General features: G+C 43.0%; 1 protein-coding gene across 1 annotated transcript in view; it reads left to right on the top strand.

Moving 5' to 3' along the window:
- The first annotated feature begins 1063 nt into the window (after positions 1-1063).
- The window catches only part of Hsd17b4 (hydroxysteroid 17-beta dehydrogenase 4), a 65569-nt gene continuing 44302 nt past the window's right edge, over positions 1064-22330 (top strand). The window contains exons 1-7 of the mRNA XM_057788611.1: positions 1064-1231; positions 3151-3204; positions 15026-15133; positions 15781-15840; positions 18603-18624; positions 18716-18762; positions 20676-20760. Of these exons, the coding sequence (XP_057644594.1) occupies positions 1174-1231; positions 3151-3204; positions 15026-15133; positions 15781-15840; positions 18603-18624; positions 18716-18762; positions 20676-20760 (434 nt within the window). The 5' untranslated portion in view covers positions 1064-1173. The remainder of the gene's footprint in view (positions 1232-3150; positions 3205-15025; positions 15134-15780; positions 15841-18602; positions 18625-18715; positions 18763-20675; positions 20761-22330) is intronic.

Here is a 22330-nt window from a genome sequence, read left to right as displayed (position 1 = left end):
AAGGCAGGGTATGTCTTTCAGTTGCTTTCCCCTCACATCCAAAGGCCCCTAAAGATCTCTTCACTCTGTCCAAAATGTAGCCAACATTTTCCTCTTCAGCGTTTCCTCTTCTGCCTTCTTTTATCTCTTCCCTGGCTCTTTATGTGTTCTTGTCCACCTCTCCTCAAGCCTCCTTAGAAGGACAAAGTGACCTTTCTATAAATAAATAGATTCGCACCACCGTCTGGAGGAGCCCTGTTCAGGACCATTTTCTGCAGGAAACGCACACACTGAAATCTGATCTCACGGGCTCTCTTTAGTTTGGTGGCTCCATTCTCTTCCTGCCCCAACCTAGCTAGTATCTCCCCTCCCCGTAATCTCCTCCCCACCCTAGGTTAAATACTTCGTTTCCTTGGGAAGGCTTTTCTCCCTCCCACCACCCACGTGGGTGCATAGTAGTCTTTTATTTTGCCACCATCTGTCAGCACATGTCCACACTTTTTTCCCAAGTCCTGTCAGGTTGCAGTGGTATTCAAAGTTAACCAGCACTCTAACTCTATCAATGACATTGGCTTTTTTTTTTTTTGCCGAGCTGTTCCCAACATGTAAATCCTAAACTCATTTAGCTGCAATTCATTTTTTTTCGGGGGGAGGGGTCTCGCTTTGTTTGGGGAGAGTAGTGGTGGGGGTGCAGGTTCTGCGTTTTGACAGTTTCAGAATGATTTTCATATAGTAGATCCAGGGGGGTACACTCTGAGAAGTCTTGATCAGTGCTGTGAAGGATAACTGTATTTTTTTAGAGGCTGTGTCAAAAAGCCTCCCCAGAACGGAAGTCAAGTACTATTTATCCAGGCCAGTGGCTGAACTCAGAACACGTTGTGAAGCTATAGGGAGATATATACAAGAAGAGAACGGAATCAGCCATTTCGCCGCACAGATCTTGGCGGCACTCTCTTCTAAAAGAATTTCCAAGCCAATGCTCTTGGACGAATTTTCTGAGAGGAATCGTAGTGGACTACATTTCCCATGATGCCAAGCCGTCCTCACGCAGGCCCACTTGGAAACAGGCGTCTGTTTCCTGAAACCCGCGGGTGACTTGCTGGTGTCCCGCCCCTCCTCTCCGTGCCCGCTGTCCTGATCACGCCGAGCGTACCCGGGTGCACTGCCAGTGTGTGCTTGGTGCCGGCTAGACTCATGGCTCTGCCGCTGAGGTTCGACGGGCGTGTGGTCCTGGTCACCGGCGCCGGGGGAGGTGAGCCTCGCTCCGGGCCCACTGTCCCTATGGCAGGGCTGCGGCGTGCAGCTGGGGGATGCGGAGCTGGTGGTGGATCGAGGGGGACCCGGGTGGGCCGAGCACGTAGGGGCACCGGGCGCACCGGGACATTGATCATGCAGGCAGGTGCTCCAGAGTCCCCAGCCGGGATGGAGCGTCCCAGGCCCACGGCTTTCCCAGGGGAGATGTCAGCAGGGTAGCCCGATGCACAACTGGGTAAAAGTTCGTCCTCTCGTGTGTGGGCATGGACTGTGAGTTCTGCTGCCTTTGGACGCTTAGGCCTTTGTCAAGTCACACATGGGCTTAAAAAGACTTTTAGGGCCCGGCTTTCTTCTCAAGGGATTGAGATGCCAGCCCCTTGACTTTGAATGGTCGGTCGTTTAGTGTTTGTTTTCCTCTGTCTTGTGATTCAGGTTCTTGAGAGGGCCACATACCAAAGTTCACCTGAATTGTGGCAAAGGTCCCAAACTCCAGTGTGCAAAAGGGCGAGGGATGATACAGGGATAATGGGAGAGGAGAGGAGAACTTGAGAGCAAAGGCATTTCTGAAGTGAGTCAGGCGGTGGAAAAGCTGCCAGTCTTGTATTTCAGATTAGGAGAATTGTAATCGAAGCAATGCTAAGTTTAAAGGACAGGAAATTAAACAACTCCACGTAGACAGGTGTTTTGCAGTGAAATTTCTCCATTAGCGTCACAACAGTGAGTGGCCTCTAACCTCCTTGTGTAGAGCGCATGCGACATAAACCTTTGATTTCTCACCCTTATAGGTAAAGGGGCTCTTTTGCACCAGTTGTTATTAAAGAGATGGGCGTCTCACTAGCCCAAGCTGGCTTTAAACTCCTCAGCTTCCTCCTTCCATCTCCCAGGAGCTGTCATTACCCATGTCTGCCACCAACACTGGGAAAAGTCTGATTTATTTATCCATTTTGGTTCATTTGTATATGTATTTATCAGTTTATCCCAAATATAAATTTCCTGCTAAGCTTCTCCACTTAGCAACTAAAATTGAAAAAAAAAAAAAAAGTTAAAGACGTTTAAGCCAGACAAGTATCTTCTCGCTGGTTAGTTCCCCAAAGCTTGTCTCTGCTTGCTAGTCTCTCATATTTAGAGTTAAAATGATTTGAAGTTGGCAGTTGAATAGTCAAGGTTCAGCACAGGTTATAGAAATCACTAGATGTTTTAGAACAGTAAAGGATTCAGCAGAAGCGTTTGCGTTTGAAGTGGGGTTTTGGAAGTCATCCCTTTGATCTGTCACTGGATTTCTGTCATAGTCTAAGTAGCCTAGGACATCAGGGACCTGAAGTATGAAAGCTGCTTCCCAAGGATTAGGAGACCGGATCAAAAAGTTACCTCTTCAGTCGTGGGTTTTTTAAATACGAGGATATTTCAGGAGAAGCAGCTTCTTAAGCAGCACGTGTTGGAGCACTGGTAATATGGTATCTATGTCCTCTCTCTCTCTCTCTTTCACAGGTTTTATCTGTGTAGTTTTGAAACCCTGCCTTGGAACTCACTCTGTAGACCAGGCTGGCCTTGAACTCACAGCCTCCCAGAGTGCTGGGGTTAAAGGCATGCGCCACCACTGCCCGGCTGTCATTTCTACTTTTAAAATTTCACGAGAATCCACCTAGCGATGGTCTCCAGTTCACACTTGGCATTGAGCAACCAGGGAGGATGCTAGGGAATGATAGGGAAAACAGGCCAGCAAAAGCGGCTCTCACTTTCTATCTTTTGCAGTCAGAAAGAGGGTTGAGAGGACATTGAGAGTACCAGTGAAGATGCCATCTGCTATTGTGACCAATTGCTGACTTGTTATTTTAAGATGGAGATCAAGTTTCATGGACTAAAATAACTATGCTAATATTTTGCAACTTTTTTTCTCTTTGTTTTGTTTCTGATTAGGACTGGGCCGAGCTTATGCCCTGGCTTTTGCAGAAAGAGGAGCGTCTGTGGTTGGTAAGTTGTCTTTTAAATTAGTAGCTGCCAGCAAAAACACAGTTTTCACAGGCGCCTTTTGTCCTCCTAGTGCATAATTAGTTATGGTTTAACTTCATAGTTTTTACTTCTGTCAGAGAACTTTTTAGTTTTTTTTTTAAATATTTATTTATTTATTATGTATACAATATTCTGTCTGCATGTATGTTTGAAGACCAGAAGAGGGCACCAGACCTCATTACAGATGGTTATGAGTCACCATGTGGTTGCTGGAAATTGAACTCAGGACCTTTGGAAGAGCAGGCAGTGCTCTTAACCTCTGAGCCATCTCTCTAGCTCGAGAATTTTTTAGTTTAAGGCTAATTTTTTCCTTTTTAAAGGTTGCTTATTTATTTATTTTTATTTATTTTAAGCCCTGGCTGGCTGAGATTACAGATTTTCACCGTCATGCCTGGCTTAACTCACTTTCTAAAGTAAAGTACTTTTATAGACTTTCTCATTTAAAAGAATTGATAAAGAGGTATAAGCATTGACTCTTGGCTTTAGTCTCATGGGCTACAACTTTTTTTTTTTTTTTTGGCCTACAACTTTTTAAAAAAATATTTATTTTTATTTTATGTGCATTGGTGTTTGGCCTGTATTATGATTGTGTGATAGTGTCAGATCTTAGAGTTATAGACAGTTGTTAGCTGGCATGTGGGTGCTGAGAATTGAATCTGGGTCCTCTGGAAGAGCAGTTGGTTCTCTTAACCACTGAGCCATCCCAGTGACTGTTACTTTTTGAGGTAGAAGCTCATCTCTTGACAAGAGATTAAAGGAGAAATAAACAAGGAAACAATCTGCCTCAAACCCCCAGAACAACAAACCAAACACACAGAATTGCACAGACATCACCCACCCCCACATCACAAATCTTATTTCATAAATAATTTCACAGCAGGCAGACTTGGGTTCTACAGTTAGGCTCTCTCTCAGAGTATTAGAGAAAATAAACTACAGTGACGTAAGCGTGGGTGTCAGTTCTTGCTTTCCTATAACCTTTGAATATGTTAAGTTCAGACGATGAGTATTGGATTTCAAAAAAGAGGTCAGATATACAAGGACAATATGTCTGTTTGTTCTCTTATTACCTATGGGTGGTTATTGTGCTATTGCAATAAGTCCTAGCTGAAAGTTCAAGGAAGCAGAATTAAAATATTTGCTAAATGTGGCAGAAAGATGGTTTTAATTAGGTGTTAATTGGCAGGATTCAGTCTTTTTGAAGCGACAGACAGACAGACACACACACTCAGGATTCAGTTTTCGTGAAACTACAGACAGACAGACAGACACACGCACTACACATAAGTTTTGAGACAATCCTTTGTAGCCAAGTCTGTCCTGGAATTTGTTACTAACCCTGGCTGGTATTCAACTTGCAGTCTTTCTGCCTCAACTTCCCAAATGCTGGGATTGCAGGTGTGCAGCACCACACTAAGCTCGATACAGTGTCCCTTTCTGATGGCCACTCACCTTTTCTCATCTGTGACTTTCCTGGAAACTTCATGGGCCACCAAGGCATTTTGTTCCTCCCTAATCAGCACCGCATTGCACTGTACACTGATAACCTTTTGGTTCATTGTTAGGATTCAGGCTGTCTTGTTCTTGGAAGACTTGTCATGTATCCCATCATTGGCTCATAGGACCTAAGAAGTATAAGACCTAAAGAAACAAAGTAGCTTGTCTCCTATCTAAATCATCTAATGCTAGATTATAATGACGTCACAGTTTTACATTGGCTTGTTGGGATAGGCGGATACTCCATCCTCCTATGACCATTCAGCTGTTCCTGTACTGTGATCCCAGATGACAGATCAGCTCTTACTCAGAGGGGACATAAGGATGTGTGCCAGATAGTTTTGTACTTGTCAGAAGCTAAAGTCATCGGACAGGAGGGAACCTTAATTGAGAGAATGTCTCCATAAGACCTGGCTGTAGGGCATTTTCTAGCGCTCAGGAGGCAGAGACAGGTGGATCTCTGTGAGTTTGAGGCCAGCCTGGTCTACAGAGTGAGTTCTAGGACAGGCTCCAAAGCTACAGAGGAACTCTGTCTTGAAAACAAAACAAACAAAACAAAACAAGCAGACTGAGCAAGCCGTGATGAGGAGCAAACCAGTAAGCAGCACTCCTCGATGGCCTCTGCATCAGCTCGTGCCTCCAGGTTCCCTCCAGGTTGTTTGAGTTCCTGTGCTGAGTTCTTTGATGATGAACTTGGTTGGGAAAGTGTAAGCCAAATAAACCCTTCCCCTCCCTTCTTGCTTTTGGTCACGGTGTTTCATCACAGCAGTAGAAACACTAAGACATGCTGGAGCTGTGTGGTGGTTGGCTCCAGAAACCCCGCCTCAGAAGTGCTGTGGTACTTCCACTCTTACTTCCGTGACCAAACCCTTGAGCCGTGCCTGAAGCTGAGGGCATCATTTAAGATATGTTCTAATTTCATGACAATACAAATGCTATACTTTATATCCCACAGTATAAAGTATTGTAGAATATTTAAATTTGGGCATAAGATTTTCTGTTTTGACTAAGATATAAGCTTCGTTCTAAACCTTGTATCAACCCCATGTTACCTATAATCAGGTGCACGGGATTGCCACTCTAACAGCCCAAATTTGGTTTTGTATGAGCGGCACATTTTAGTAAAACTTTGCACACGTCCGAGGCAGGTGCAGCAGGAGATAGCAGCACCCAGTTCTCTGAGTTATGCTTTACCTGGAGAGCATGAACAGAAAAGACAGAGTTAGGGCTTCTAGCAGGAACTGCAGTTGACAGTCAGGAAGTTTTGTCCTCTTGAACGGAGGAAGTAGCATCTTGGACAAGTCAAGCTCCACTCTTATGAACTAAGATGGGCGTGACTTCTTTCTGTGTTGTACTTACACAGCCATGGGTAAACCACAGCTTAAAGTCCTGTGGGCTACAGTCGGAGTGTTCCCGTCCTTGTGCGATCCCTACGGATGGAAAGTCAGTCCATGAGGCAAATCCATTGATTGACCTTGAAACCAGGTGAAATCTCCATCTACTGCTTAGTTACACGATCCCTTTGTACCTACTTCCCCAACCTGTAGTATTAACTGAGTAACTTGTATGGAAAATTTAAGGCCTTCGTAGAAGATACAGGAACACTGAGTTACACCTCAGTATCAAGTACACATTGTGTGTCTGAGCTGTACTGAACTCATAAGTCAACATGAAATCTTGTAAAATAATTAATTTTAAAAAGTTAAAGTGTATGTGTGTGTGTTTTGTGGTGCATGTGTGGAAGTCAGAGGACAACCTTCAGGAGCTGGTTCTCTCCTTCCCCATGCTGGTGGATCTAAGGGATTAAACTCAGGCTGTCAGGCATGGCACCACGTGAGCCACAGTTTGCTTCTCCAGTGGAATGAGGTGCGGAGCTGCTCCCCTGGAATGCCAGGGACGATGCAGTTTTACCACTGGTGCTCGTTGCTGTCTGATGAGGCAGGGTCTACCCGGACCTCCCAGAATTTATATTTTTACTTAATCCCAGGTCCATTCTCCCTAAATCTTGAGCATTGCCTTTAGGCCCTATACCCCATCCTTATGAGAGATGTCATTTGTACTTTACTATAGCCTAAGTGTTATCTTAAGGCCAGGCCAGTCATGACTCCCACAGGCATTGTGTTTACCTCAGTCGTTCTCCCTAGACCCTTACCTTGAGCATTGTTTCTACTTCAGCAGGAACCCATCTTATAATTGTGTGTGTGTGTATGTGTATTAAGATGGTGAGGTCTGATCTCATAGTGGTGTTTTGAGGTTGGAGGAGTTTAGGTTTCAGTGGACCTTCTGTGCGTGCACTGCCTTCATAAAATCTGTTGACTTTGTGAGGAAAGAGAAGAGCCAGGGAGAGGAAAAATGCGGGTTCCACCTATTGTCATGTGGTGTTAACTCTGTTGCATATCCCCCCCCCCCCCCGTGCATACAGGTCAACCTCAGGTACCACTCATCAGGAGCTGGTTCTTATGGGCTTGGAGAGTACTTGGTTAGGCTAGCTAACTAGCAAGCTCCAACTGTCCTCTTGGCTCTGCTTCCCAGCCCTGAGATTGAGTGTACCACTCTCCGCAGTTCTTTCTTGTGGATTCTGGGGATCAAACTCAGGACTTCATGCTTGCAAGGCAAGTAATTTACTGACTGAGCTATATCCCAAGCTCTGTATTTCTTTCCCTTCTTGGAGACAAGATTTCACATAGCTCAGGCTAACCTTGAACCCCATAGGTTAATAAAGATCTTGAAATGATCTTCCTGCCTCTACCTCCTACGCTGAAATTACAAATGTGTGCCTTCTTGCCTGGTTTTTGTGGTACAGGTACTCTAGAACCCAGCGCTTTGTGCATGCTAGCAAGCATTGTGCTAATCAAGCTATAGTCCCAGCCCCTTAAACCTCTTGTTTCTATCTAAATAGCCTGCTTTAGGTAATTAGTTTTGGTCATGAAAAGCATGCCATAAATCCATGCAGGAAGTGTTAGTGGTCTAGAAAGGGTGGTTGGAATGGAGGTTGAACTCTGGGTGTATTCTGAAGGTAGGTAGGGTGGGGTTTGTTGAATGTTTATGTGTGCATTGTAAGGGGAAGGAAAGTTAAGAATGATTCCAAGGTTTTGAGTTGAGCATCTGACAAACTAAATGTGTCCATTTCCTAAGTGAGGGGAGAATGGTGGAGGAGCAGACCGGCAGGCAGGAGACATCTCTGTTAGATTTGCAGTAGGCAGTGGGAGCAGCATTCTGAGATGGAGGCCAGGGCTATGTAGAAAACCTTACTCCCTTTCTTTATTTTCCTCTTCTCTCTCTGTCACTGCCACTCATAGCCCAGACTGGCCTGGAATTCAATCATTGGTCAAGGATAGCCTTCAACTCTTTATCCTCTTGAGTGACCAGTCTCCATTACACATCCACTCTCGGTCTCTGACAGTTCAGTTCCTACACAGAAAACAGAATGTTAGATTTCGTATTAAATCAGCTGGTGCTGCTCCTCTGCTCCTCCTCTGATATGTGATCTGAGCGTCCCCCCTGTGTAGGTAGTATTTAAAGCCAGGGCTGATTAGGCACTGGGTACAGATGAACAGGAAAAGAGACCCAAGGATCAGTCTTCGTCTTTCTTTTCCAGTTTTCTTCTCCTTTAAGGAAATGCTGGCCTACTTGGTGAGGCAAAGATAATCAATTACAGGGATTGCTAGAGCTTGACTGATGGTCTTGAAACTGAGTCCCAACTGTGCCGAGGTGTGGCTCTTTGATGAGGATTAAGTCAGGAAGGCTGTGTCCTTGCTAATGAGAGGACATCTAAAGGGACTAGGGTTGCAGAAGCTCTCCCTCGGACATCCAGTCCCCTTGTCATAGGCCTCAGGCCTCAGGCTTCTTCACATCTGGCCCCATTAAGGAAATAGAGAACTGTAGGGGGCAGAAAGGCCTCGTGCACACAGGTAAGTGCCAGAGGAGCCAGGGAAGTTACACCCACAGTTTGCTTCTCCAGTGGAATGAGATGCGGAGCTGCTCCCCTGGAATGCCAGGGACGGTGCAGTTTTACCACTGGTGCTCGTTGCTGTCTGATGAGGCAGGGTCTACCCAGACCTCCCAGAATTTATATTTTTACTTAATCCAGGCCCATTCTCCCTAAATCTTGAGCATTGCCTTTAGGCCCTATACCCCATCCTTATGAGAGATGTCATTTGTACTTTACTATAGCCTAAGTGTTATCTTAAGGCCAGGCCAGTCATGACTCCCACAGGCATTGTGTTTACCTCAGTCGTTCTTCCTAGACCCTTACCTTGACATTGTTTCTACTTCAGCAGGAACCCATCTTACAGGTGAAGCCACATGTATTTTGCAAAGAGCTTCAATGCATGCTTTGCTGTACCCATGGGGTTGAACTAATTGTTATCTGAATACCTTTTCTCCAAAATTGTATGGCCAAAGAAAAATGATCTGGACCAGATTCTCGGAAGTCCTGGTCCAGCTCAGTTACATTAAAATCCAGTTGAGTTCATTCTTACCTGCCTCTGAAGTTTTTCCCTGCCTGCCTCTAAAGTCTGCAGGGAACCCTACAGAGAACAGTGCTCTATAAGTTTGAGGCTTGGCCATTCTAATCACTAGAACTGCTGGTGGTGATGGTGGTGGGAATCCTGTTAGTAGCTCCCTAGCCTGCAGTGTTTGTTCTGAGTAGCAAGGGTCAAGTCAGGTAGCTAGTTCAGGATTTTGCTTTCTGAGTGGCTCTTCACTTCTGAGCCCTTCATGCATTCAGATACATCTGTAGCAATTCTAGAAAAGGTTCTTCCTGAGCCAAGACACAGGTTGTCAGTCTTTCTATTAGACTTTGGAAACAATATGATAGCCAGCCATGATTTCCCTTGGTTCCCTGGCAGCTATGTAGCTTAAGATGAAACTCAGCAAGGTCCTCAACAACCACTGGCTATGCCTTGTAGAAGCTGTTTTCTGGAATGTAAAAATATCACACACGTGCACACACACACACGTATAACATACACAACACATATATAATACCTTGTTAATTATTCTTTTCTCTCTTTGAAACAGGTATTATTGTCAGGTTACTTAGTCTGCTCTTGAACCCTAATCATCTTGCCTCCACTCTTAAGTGCTGGGGTTACATTTATGTTTTTAAAAATACTTTTGGAGGCCAGTGGGATTGCTCAGCAGAGAAGCCTGATGACTGAGTCGTTGTCCCCCCCCCCCCCCCCGCCAGGACCTGTGTAGTGGAAGGAAAGATCTTTCCGTTCAGCTTCATATGAGTTCCATGGCACCTTTGTGATCCCAAATAACATATGTTTAGAAATTCTTTTTGGTAGTTATCAGTGCATAAGTAGAAACTGGTTAAAAAAATCCATTGGGACCAAGCTGTTGTAAAGTCAATGAAATGCCTCTTTTGGGATGTGGGAGATGCTAGGGATTGTATTTGAGGCTTTGGGCCTGCTGAACACATGCGTTCTATTTCCTTCTGACGTCCATCCCCAGCAGAATGAAATGACCTTTCTCCTTGTGCTGGGGATTGAACTTAGAATTTATGCATGATGGGGAAGTGCTTTTCCATTGAGCTATATCCCCAGCCCCAAAGTAATTCTTTCTAAAACACAATTTCAAATAATAATAATAATAATAATAATAATAATAATAATAATAATTATTGGTGTATGTGTGTGCATGAAGGGTGGGGTGTGCATGCCATAATGTACATGTAACATCATGTAACATTCAGAGGACAGCTTGTAGGAGTCAGTTCTCTCTTTCCCCCATGAGAGTCCAGGCTTGGTAATAATCTCCTTTACCCATCGCATCATCTAGCTGACTTTCATCTCCACTGTCAGGAACTGGATATGACTCAGAGACAGATTCTTGGAAAGTTTTATGAGTGTGAACATGTGTACATATGCAGTATCCTTTAAATTAAACTAGTATCACTCTTAGCCGTTGGGTGGAGAGTTAGAAGAAATTGCTATGTAAACTATATATAAACTATAGTGGGAAGAGCCTGTGGCTAGTGAAAGTGCTGAAGTGAGCCTAGATTACATGGGGGCTTCAGCGTTGACTAAGGAATGGCAGGAAACTAGTACAGATTTGAGCAAGGTACTAAGACACCATAACAGCTCACAACCACCCAGGGACAGCTGCGGCGAACTAGGCATGAACAGAAACAGAAGGAAGGAAAGGGACACAGGAACTTGTCAGAATACCGTCACTTCACTGCAGACCCAAGGGTTAGAGTGCGAAGCCCCTGACCAAGCCCTGGACCTAAACTGGGAACTAAGAGTCCAGTCCTGAAGAAATTGAAGGCCAGGGTCTTTGTTTTTCTGAAGAGGGAGAGGTTGAGAAGAGTGTTGAAAGTCTTAGTGAGGTGGAAAAGGGGCCCTGAGGGAAGTGAGTCTGTTTGGTTTGCATGGTTTATGGAGATTAAAGGTGAGCAGGTCCTGGAGAGATGGCAAAGCTGGTAGAAGTGCTTGCTGTGTAAGCCTGAGGACCTCAGATTCCCAGAAGTCACGACAGAAGAAAACGCTGGATGTCCTGGCCCTTTGAAAGCTCAATGGTTAGCTAGCCTAATCAGCCAGAGAAACCCTGTCTTGAAACAAAAACAAAACAAAACCAAAACCCAAAACAAAACAAAAAAAGAAAAAATGTGTCTGAGAAACATAGCCACAACAAAGTGTGGTGAAATAAGCCGGCAAAGCGGTGAAGACCTGAAAACGGAGTGTGAGGTCAGCGGTGCTCAGAGAAACGTGAGTTAGAGCAGTGGCTGGCGCTTTTGAGTTCTTCAGAGCCCCGGCCGTGGCACGGGCAACACTGTGGGACGTGGGAGTTCTCTGTGTGCAGCTCTCAGACGACTACAGCTGGATGATTTGGCTCTTTTAGTTTATTTACCTGTGTAGCTAATTGTGGAATACTGTGTGTGTGTGTGATTATGTGAATGTGTGTATGTGGTTGTATGAGTGTGTGTATGTATGTATGTGTGTATGTGATTGTGTGAGTGTGTATATGTGAGTATGTGTGTGTGATTGTGTGAGTGTGTATGTATGTATGTGTGTGTGTGTGAATGTGTTGTCCATGTGTATTTTAGAATTCCCTGGATCTGTGAATTTCCAATACAGCCATTATTTACTGAAACTCTGAGAGTAGATTTTTACGAGCACCAACCCCCAACCCAACCTAACCAAACAGAACAAAACAGTCCTTAGTAGACTGCCCAGCTAGAAAACCTTCCAGGGTGTGAGCTGATTTTTTTGGTAGGATCTGCCATAGCCCAGGCTAGTCTAGAATGCACTGTGTTGCGAAGGATGACTCTGAAGCTGTTGATCCTCTTTTCTGCTTCCTGTGTGCGAGGGTTACAAGCACATGCTGGGACCCAGGCTCCTGAAAGGGATTTTTAAAGGGAGAACTGACAAATATATCACACTGTAGAAACTTGTGATGGATCCAGCTGAGAACGCTAGCCTTGGCTATTATGATCTACCCACTCATGCCATTGACCTGAGGGGAGTGGCTGTTTTAGCCTTTCTCTGTGTCTTCCTCAAGTGACTGTGCTTGATTTTCTTAGTAGAAATGATTCTTCCTTTTAAGGCCAAGTAGCTTGGGTGTGACCGAGGAGCACAATAAGAAGTTCTGGTTCTAGACTAACATTTGCTTATACTAGTCTGAGTTAAGGTGTAAACTGTGCTTTAATCACTGAACGCAGGAGTAGTTATTATTGTGAAGTTTTAAAGAACTGTGAGCCTTAATGCCTCAGTGTATAACTGTTAAAGGATGGGAGACCCACATAAATATAAACTGCTTGGTGTGCTACTATTGCATCTGGAGCTTTGACCATGCATTGGAGTGGCAGCGTTGCTACATAGCATGGGTCCCGACAATTCTCTTCATATTTGATTACAAATAAACTCGTAAATTATTGCTTTCTCAGCCATTCAGCACTTGAATAGGGTGTTTCTAGGTCGCAGGATTGAGACCTGGTAACGGAGCGAATTTGATAGTTTAGTTTTTTAATGTGGCGATCTATTGAGTAACTGTTCCAATACTTTTAGCAATGTGTCCTTTTTCTCTGCATTATCCAACCTTCAGTGTTTGTGTCTGATTGCACTTTCTAACTTCTCCACTTGGGGGCAGTGTTTCACTACACTGAAATGCTGTATTTGTCAATTTGGTTTTAGAAGTTCTTGTGCTATTTTATTTTTTTAAAAGGAAGAAAGGGAAGGGGAAGTAATGTAATTATATTTTAATTAAAAATGTAAAATTAATTTCAAAAGAGTCATTAAAACTCTTTCCTGTCTCTAAATTTTGATTGTTTTTAAGTAGTTTTTTTCTGTCGTTTGAATAATTGTGTGGAAATGAACAATTAATAGAATTCATATTTTGAACAATCATCGCTCTTTCCATGTCTTGAGGGTAATGTAAACCTGTTTATTATTTATGTCTTTACAGAGAGTTTTCATTTTCAACAAGATTGGTAATATTACTAGATTAGGAAAACAACCCTGCCTAAATTTGGAAAACTTATTTCTTTAAAAAAGAAAAAAAGAACTGAAAACATATTTATTGTGGTGGTTTTTAGTGTGCTAGGTGTTTGCTTTTTCTCTCTCTCCTTCTTTTATCACCTTACTTCAGTTAAAAAGGATGTTTTTTCAAAAAAAAACCCCTCATCAAATTGAAAAACATAATTGTAGTATGTAACCTCTCACAATGATAATTAGTACTTTATTAAGTTATGCTGAAATCATGTGGCAGCCATAAAGAAATGACATTCACAATACCGTCTTCACCACAAATACTTTTCTTGCCCCTGCAAACATCGTATTTTTATTGATGGTTTGGGAATTTCACATCATGCACCCTGATCACACTCACTTCCCAGTCCTCCCAGGTCAGACCTCCCACCCCCCTTGTGACCTCCTTTCCCAGAAGAAGAAGGAGGAGGAGAAAAAGAAAAGTCCAGTTTGTGCTGCCCCTATACTCACTGGAGCCTGGTCAGACTCTCAGGGTCCAGCCCCTTAAAGAAAACCGAGTCCTTCCCCACTGCACCCTTCCAGGAGCCATCGATTCCAAATATTCCAAGCGTTTTTTTGAAATTCTGCTTTTCTAAGTTACTTGGCGTTGATCTGTATGTATCATTAGTGCTTGCATGTTATTTTTAATTCTGTGTAGTCGGTCACTTCGGCTTGGACAGGTACTTATGCTAAACCTTCTGCTATTCACTTAACTTTCAGGAAGCCGGAAACTCCGAGGCTGAGCCCCATCTCCTGCCTTAGGTGTCCCGCTGTAGATTTTCTCTGAGGATAGTCAGTGTATAATTGAAGACAGTAGTTGTACTTTTGAGTGTATGGAGATTTTGTGTGTTAAGAAAGTTAAGTAAGGTAAACAAGGTAACTGTTTACCCTGCATAATTGAAACTTTAGGCCGATTAAAATCCCCTATTAAAATCTCCCTGGAACCATCTGTGTAGTGTGAGGCTAGGAATCTGACTCTTCCAAAAGCCACCTGTGAGGGGAACTGCTTAGTGTTTGTCCTTTCCTGCTTGTCGTACCTCGCCCAGCAGAGCGGCAGCGTTCACCCTCGTCATCCGTTTCCTTGCTGTGGACGCCAGGTTACTTCCATACCGTGAACGCTACAGTGCTAGGGGCGTCTGGTGCTTTTTCTTTTGGTGAAGTGCTTTTAATTTTTTTTCTTTGTTAACTCATTTTACTTGCACATATTCATAGAGTGTGCTGTTTTCACATATGCATACAGCGTGCAATCACATCTAGTCTCCACTCTTTCCATACTTGCTTCCCACCTCCCTTCTCTGTCCCTAACCATTAGGTCATTCTTAGGCCACTTCTTTGCTCTAAAGCTTCCCGAAACCTCTGCATTGTTTTCTTGTATATTTACTCCTGACGTGATTTTTTCACACCCCTCCCTCACTCATCCCCCCCTTATGTTTTTTTTTTTCCCCAAAAAACGGGTTGTCGTATTCCTTTCCATTCCTAAAGAGGAAAAGCATAGTGAAAGTAAAGAATTCATGATCGGAGCCTGGGTTTAAGTATTTGCTGTTCGTATCTGTGTTGGAAACTTTGTTTTCTTGGTGCTGGAGATGAATCTGGGGCTTGCATATGTGAGGGGAGCACTGCACAGCACAGCTGCGTCGCAGCCAAGAGGCCCCTTTTAATCACACACATTTACCTTGTACTTGGTAAGATTGGTGATAATGTAGCTGGGGAAGTGGGCAGATGATTGAAGAGATGCACCGATAATTTGGATTTTATATCTAATGTACTTGGAAGATGTGAAAAATGAACTGTTTGCTTGTTTTTCATTGCAGTGAATGACTTAGGAGGAGACTTCAAGGGAGTCGGTAAAGGCTCCTCAGCCGCAGACAAAGTCGTGGAAGAAATAAGAAGGAGAGGTGGGAAGGCAGTGGCCAGTTACGGTATGTGACAGGCATAGACTGTCCCAGCAACGGTATGTGACAAGCGTGTACTGTCAGCTTTCCTTCTGCTGATGAAAACTGCTCACGCTAGTCATCTCTGAGACGTAACTCAGCACTACACTGTAACTATGAAACTAGAGTCTACCTATCTACCAAGCCTTTCGAGAACTTACTTTATATCGTATGTGAGAAATCTTGAAACTTTTAATGTAGGTAATTTCATCAATGGTTGTGGTACTTAGATTGCTGGGTTCTTACAGGTTGGTTTAAACTAAAGATCTCACATATCTCCACGGCATCATCTTTTATTCTTCTTAGCACTCTTTTAAAGGCTTATCAGTCTACTGTGCTAAGTGGTGAGCAGCCTTTGCTGGATCAGCTGCCTCCCCCTTTCCATAAGCAGTCTTGTTGGGCAGTATTGCTATAGTTCTTGCAAGCATCTTTTACTCGTCCAGTCTACCCTGATTTTGCTGGTTAATGAACTGTCTGGCATAAACATTTCTTTGGTAATATTAGACTCTGTGTTGATTGCTTGTGCCTTTTTTGAGTTTAATTCTGTTTGGTGATAGTATCAGCCATGCGCCCTGCGCCACAGAAAGTGATTTGTGGGAAAACTATTGATGTTTTGTCCTCATTGCTCTTCTCAGATTCGGTTGAAGAAGGAGAGAAGCTCGTGAAGACAGCACTGGATGCTTTCGGCAGAATAGGTGAGCTTTCCTGGCTTTTGTGGTTTCTATAAGTTCCATTTCTGTTGTGGTAGTTAAAAACTGCCAGGAAAAACAACTTAGGGGAGAAAGGGATTTATTTTGACTTGTTGGCCTTGGCTACAGCCCATCATCGTGAGGAAGTAGTGACAGGGCTTAAATACCAGGCGTGGCGGCAGTGGTTGGCAGCGGGGAAGTGAGTGCGTGCATGCTCCTTACTTGCTTGGGCTGAGCTCGATTTTCCATGCACAGTTCAGAAAACCCTGCCTAAGGAATGGTGCCACCTGTAGTGGCCCAGGTCTTCACATTTCAATTAGTTTGATTAAGATATTCTTCCACAGACTTGCCCATAGGCGCACACAATATAGACAGTCTTTCAGTGAGACTTTGTTCCAGGTGCTTATAGGGTGGGTGAATTGACAATGAAAGCTAGCTGGTACATGGCCTTATAAAGCATTTTCTAGCTTCCTAATACAATATTTTTGAATTGACATTTGTTTAACAAACAAATCTCTCTTGTTAATTACATTTTTGGGTTTGTCTTATAATTCAAATATTTTATTTAACCTGTTTTATTTCATAATAGGTGAGGTATATAATAACATATATATATGTTTAGCTTTTTAATTTTTTGTACTGTAAATGATTAAGAAGTTTTATGAGCATAAAATCTTTGCTCTTTTTAATCATAATTCAATTAAGTCTTAAATACTTTTTTGAGATAAATCAGTATTTTGGCGATAATGGACTTGGTACGTTCTTTTTAATAATTATGTTCATAAGATTTGATAGCATATAAATTTAGAAGAAATATATATATATATATATATGTGTGTGTGTGTGTGTGTGTCTTAGGGTTTCTATCACTGTGATGAACACCATGAACAAAAAGCAAGTTGAATAGGAAAGGATTTATGTGGCTTACACTTCCATATCACCAGCCATCATCAAAGAAAGTCAGGACAGGAACTCAAACAGGTCAGGAATCTAGAGGCAGGAGCTGATGCAGCAGCCATGGAGGAGTGTTACTTATTGACTTGCTCCCCATGGCTTGCATAGCCTCATTTCTTATAGAACCCAGCTGGGCCCAGGGATGATGGTACCACCTACAATGGGCCATCAATCACTAATTAAGGAAATGCCTCACAGGCTTGCCTATAGCCAGATCTTGAGAGGCATTTGCTTCCCTCCCTCCCTCCCTCCCTCCCTCCCTCCCTCCCTCCCTCCCTCCCTCCCTCCCTCCCCCTTCCCTCTCTCCCTCCTTCCTTTCTTTTTGGTTTCTCGAGACAGGGTTTCTCTGTAGCTTTGGAGCCTGCCCTGGAACTAGCTCTTGTAGACCAGGCTGGCCTTGAGCTCACAGAGATCCACCTGCTGCTGTCTCCCTAGTGCTGGGATTAAAGGCGTGGGCCACCATCACTCTTCTCGGGAGGCATTTTCTTAATTGAGGCTCCCATCTCTCAGATTTAGTTTGTGTCAAGTTGACATAAACCTACCCAGCACAATCAGGCTCTTCATTTTATTTTATTTTATTTTATTTTTAGTTTTTCGAGACAGGGTTTCTCTGTGGTTTTGGAGCCTGTCCTGGAACTAGCTCTTGTAGACCAGGCTGGTCTCGAACTCACAGAGATCCACCTGCCTCTGCCTCCCAAGTGCTGGGATTAAAGGCGTGCGCCACCACCGCCCGGCAGGCTCTTCATTTTAGAAGTGTACTTTTGGCCCTTCCTCTCTAGAACATCCTCCTGGTTTAGCCCCACACATTCTTACTGAAATGAGTGGATCGCTAAAGGGAAAGGAAACAGTTTTCAGTCTGGACGGCACTTCTTTTTGTCACTTGAGTGTGCCCCTCCCTTGTTGAGTTTAACACATTTCTTGTTCTAGTTTGGTTAGGTCGAATCATAAGAGCCATGGTCAGGTGCTATTTGACAGGGACAGAAACCACAGAGTGTGAAGGCAGAGGATGGGGACAGCCAAGGATTCCAGTGGTTGAAAGCTTTCCTTGCTTTGGATAGTGAACTTATGAAGACATCAAATAGAGCATTAGTTTCTGACTTCAGTGGTTTTCTTTTCTTCTCTTTTTTGGGGGGGGGTGGATTTTTTTTTTTTTTTGAGACACGGTCTCATGTAGTACAGGCTATCCTCAGACTTACTGTGTAGCCGAGGCTGGCTTTCATCTCAAGAGCCTTTGGCCCTCACCTCTCAAGTGGTTGGATTGCAGGCCTGAATCCTGGTGCTCACTTCAGTGACTTCCTGAACTTTTGATCTTTTCTCTATTGAGGAGCAAGGAGAGAACTGTTACCTTTCTGAGTGGACTTGAAGTTAAGTGCAAGATGGCTTATACTTGATTCTGAGTCCTTGGAACTCAAGAGAGGGTAGCCAGCCCTCTGAGTGAAAAGAGGGGGTAGCCAGCCCTCTGAGTGAAAAGAGGGTGTAGCCAGCCCTCTGAGTGAAAGGAGGGTGTAGCCAGCCCTCTGAGTGAAAAGAGGGGGTAGCCTGCCCTCTGGGTGAAAAGGATTTTGGTAGAAGAAAGGAAATTTAGACCTTTATGCCTGACGGGAAGGTACGACATGATGGTTGTGTTCTTTGCAGTTAGTCGTTTTTGCTGTCACTATGAAATTTTCTTTCGGCAGCATTTTTGTTGTGTTTCGTTTTTCTTGCTGGGGGTAGGCTTTAAAAATCAGTTATTAAAATAAATGTGAGTTGTAAGCAGGTGCAAATAAATATGATTGCTTTCATTTATGTAACTTTTTTCCTTTCTTATATTGTAGATATCGTGGTCAACAATGCTGGGTGAGTTTTTAATCTTCATTTTACACACCATTGTATTCGTCACTGTATATTTTCCCTTTTACTCTGACCATACATATTATCAATATTTTAGAATCCTGAGGGACCGTTCCTTTTCCAGGATAAGTGATGAAGACTGGGGTAAGCTGTTTCTCATGCTTCTGTGGAACGTAACTATACATTGTCTTTTTAATATTTAATGTGTTTATGTAGTTAAGGAAATACTTTCTATTTGCTGCTGTTAATATAAATGAATTTAGTCTATTGACAATGATTTTTATAGATAGAAGTATCATATTTGTAAACATTTGTTAAAAAATAGGTGAGTCATTTGCGGAAGTTACGGAAAGCAGTTTTCTTTCTTGCATTGTTTCTCCTTTTCTCTCCCTAAGAGGTTGTCAACTTTTTTTTTTTTAGCAGTATTAACTTTTTAATAACTTTTACCATGTTTTATCTAGCTGTGTTCCCCCCCCCCCCCACATGAGTAGAGCAGGATTTAGAAGAGTTCAGGGCACTACAAATTAAAATCAAAGGTGTTAGGAGGGTAGGACAAAACCTACACGCTTATCTGAAGTTTCTAATAAATAGGAAATATTTTTCATTTTTCTTCCCCGTGTTGCCAAGGTTGAGTTGATACAATGATGAAATCACATTTGTAGTTTATTTTTCTTCTGTTCCTGCTTGTGGTTGTTTTCATCAGCCATCACAGGTAAACAAACCAGTGGTGAGACAGTGGCTGGCTTAGCAGCTAAGCTGTGGTGATCCCATCATTGCTAAGAGTTCAGCTTCTGGCCCTTGAACTTTTAGAAGAGGCATGGATGGTATCCTTGTGATCCAGAATTAAGCAAAGGAAAGCTTTTAGTCCCTTTCCCTTGGAACAGTTTGGAAAGGAAGCCGAGAAAGAGAAGATTGGCTAGCAAGTGGGGCTTTTCTGTCTAACTGAAGAGACTCCACCCTACTCAGTCCCCCAACTAGTCACCCCCTTTTCTAGTCTTGGTTTTGCATTTACCTTTCCTTCCATCTCTATTTGTATAAAAACATTTTTTGGGGTTCCAGAGTGAACCCAAATAGGTAAGAATGGTCAAAACCAAGACAACACCCAATCTAGCGTTGTTTCTCTAAAGTGTTCCCAAATGGTTGGTTTACTGGATTTAAGTCGTTGAAAGTAGACCCTTCTAACTCATTTGAAAATCATGACAAAAATAGAGATAACAGTGAGTATTTTATAAATATTCACTGATGATGAGTAGTGTGGTCTAACTATGTTTTGTGATTTCACGTATAAGTTATATATGTAAAATTCATGGGTATTATTTATTTAGATATTTGCTTTTAATGCATGTATATTAGTTCATGTGAATTTGTGGCATTTATATGCCAGAGACAATGCTGGATTATCATCTTCAGAAATGCCACCTACCTCCTTTGAGCCAGGGCCTCTCATTGGTCTGGAGTGCATCAGTAGGCTAGATTGGCTGGGTAGGAAGTTCCAGGACCTTCTTCGCCTCCTTCCACTGGAACTACATACATTTACCACCATGCCTAACTTCTCCCATGACTTCTGGGACTCCCACTCAGGTTCTCATGCATATGTGACAACACTTTGCCAGCTGAGCTGAATCCCTGCACGTGATTACTTAAGGGAGGGTAGTCAGAATTTGCTTTGGTAAGTTTGTGTTGCCTGGTACACATCCAGGTCGAGATGTAAAAAAATCAACTGAACTGTCTCCCTGCCCTCACAGGTTATAGTAACAGATTTTTATTTTTAATGGGCTTTAATTAAATACAACATTACGTTTAGATATATACAAGGATTATAATAATTTTATAAGTTATAGGAAAAGTTCATAGGTATGGGTATGAATTACTGATTGGTTGTATAATTTTGACAAAAGCAAAAGTGGTTATCTGGATATGATAGCAGGTGCCTATGAATGCTGGATGTAAAATGATATGTTTGTGTAAGTTTGTACAAGTCTAATATGTTTATATAAATTTATTCTAAGGCGTACTTAACTTTTGACAAAATATATAGAAAATAATCTCTGTTTTAGATATAATTCATAGAGTTCATTTGCGGGGCTCCTTCCAAGTGACCCGGGCAGCGTGGGATCATATGAAGAAACAGAAATATGGAAGGTAGAGTTATCTGAAGTCACCAGAGAGGACTGGAGATGTTTGCACCAAGTGCTCTTAAACAGTTGTCTGGTCCTGGGGCAAGTATTCTCACACACGTGCAGGCTCTAAAGTGCTGGTCAGTGCACACTCACTAGGTCTGTGTTTTTCTTTTACCATGTGCTTTTTAGTTTTAATACATTTATCACTTTTGTTGTATGACAGTATTTTTTGGGGATATGAATTGTGAATCAACGTCTGTTCATCCCAGATAGAGAGCCAACAATAGACCAGAAGTACAGAAACCACCAGAGTTCAGCTTGGCAAAACAAAACAAAATAAGGAGTATGGGTGATGGGCCACTAAGAGGAGCATAAATGACTCAAAGACAACTGCGTCACCAAAATAACACCTTAGCGTGGTGACAGCTCACAAAAGCTGGATATCGGAAGCTCACTGAACAGCCTGCAGGACGTTCAACAGGTTGGGGAGTGACCTTCCAGGTGTCTCAGTGGATTTGAGCCTCTTCCTGACAGCTCAGCTTGGTTGAGAGTGTCTTTTAGCAACTGTTTATATTTTTTCTATACCCTTGGGGTGGGAAAGGTTAGTGAATCCTATTGGTTTCAGGGACTTCCTGAAGTCATTGAGTAGTTTACTTAATGAGCTTCCCAGCATCATGGCAGCATGGAATGTTTTTTTTGTTTTTGTTTTTGTTTTTTTCTTTTCGAGACAGGGTCTCTCTGTACCTTTGGAGCCTGTCCTGGAACTCCCTTTGTAGACCAGGCTGGCGTGGAACTCACAGAGATCCGCCTGCCTCTGCCTCCCGAGTGCTGGGATTAAAGACGTGCACCACCACCGCCTGGCTAGCACGGAATGTTTTTACCTCCCCTCAGAACATCCTGTTATTTCACCTCTGTAATCATCGTGTGACTTAATGTGTTTCCTTCCAAGAGGAAAGATGTTAAGTTTTCTAGGAAACTGCACACAACTTCAGAAAGCAGTGCAGACACTGAAGATTTGCTCTTAACCACAATGTTATTTGTTGTGCCCAGTAACCAGTTAGACAGAGATGAGTTGCCATTTCTTCTGTGCTAGCACACCATGGGTTAGACTTTGTGAACTCTTGGCAACAGGACTCCCATGTATTCCTGCTTAAGTATAACTCGATGTGGGTCCATTTGTACTGTCTACTCTGACATCAGGCTCAGCCCTGCAATTTAGGCTTCATACACTTGTAGGAGCAGTTGGTATTAATGCTAAATTTTTCCAAGACCTCTGTTTTATCATGATCTTGACAGTTCTGAAAGTAAATGGTGTGATTTATTTTATATGTTCTAAGTTGAGTGAGGGTGGGTTAGGTTATAAGATGGCATTTAGAATTATTCAGAAACTGAGCAGACAAGTGATGAGAATTACAAGTGTATTATTTCTTGCTAAATTTTTATTTATTTATTTATTTTGTATACAATATTCTGTCTGTGTGCATGTCTGCAGGCCAGAAGAGGGCACCAGACCTCTTTACAGATGTTTGTGAGCCACCATGTGGTTGCCGGGAATTGAACTCAGGACCTTTGGAAGAGCAGGGAGTGCTCTT

This window comes from Chionomys nivalis, chromosome 14, assembly GCF_950005125.1.
Source record: "Chionomys nivalis chromosome 14, mChiNiv1.1, whole genome shotgun sequence".
Taxonomy (NCBI): domain Eukaryota; kingdom Metazoa; phylum Chordata; class Mammalia; order Rodentia; family Cricetidae; genus Chionomys; species Chionomys nivalis.
This window is presented reverse-complemented; position numbering and strand designations above follow the sequence as displayed.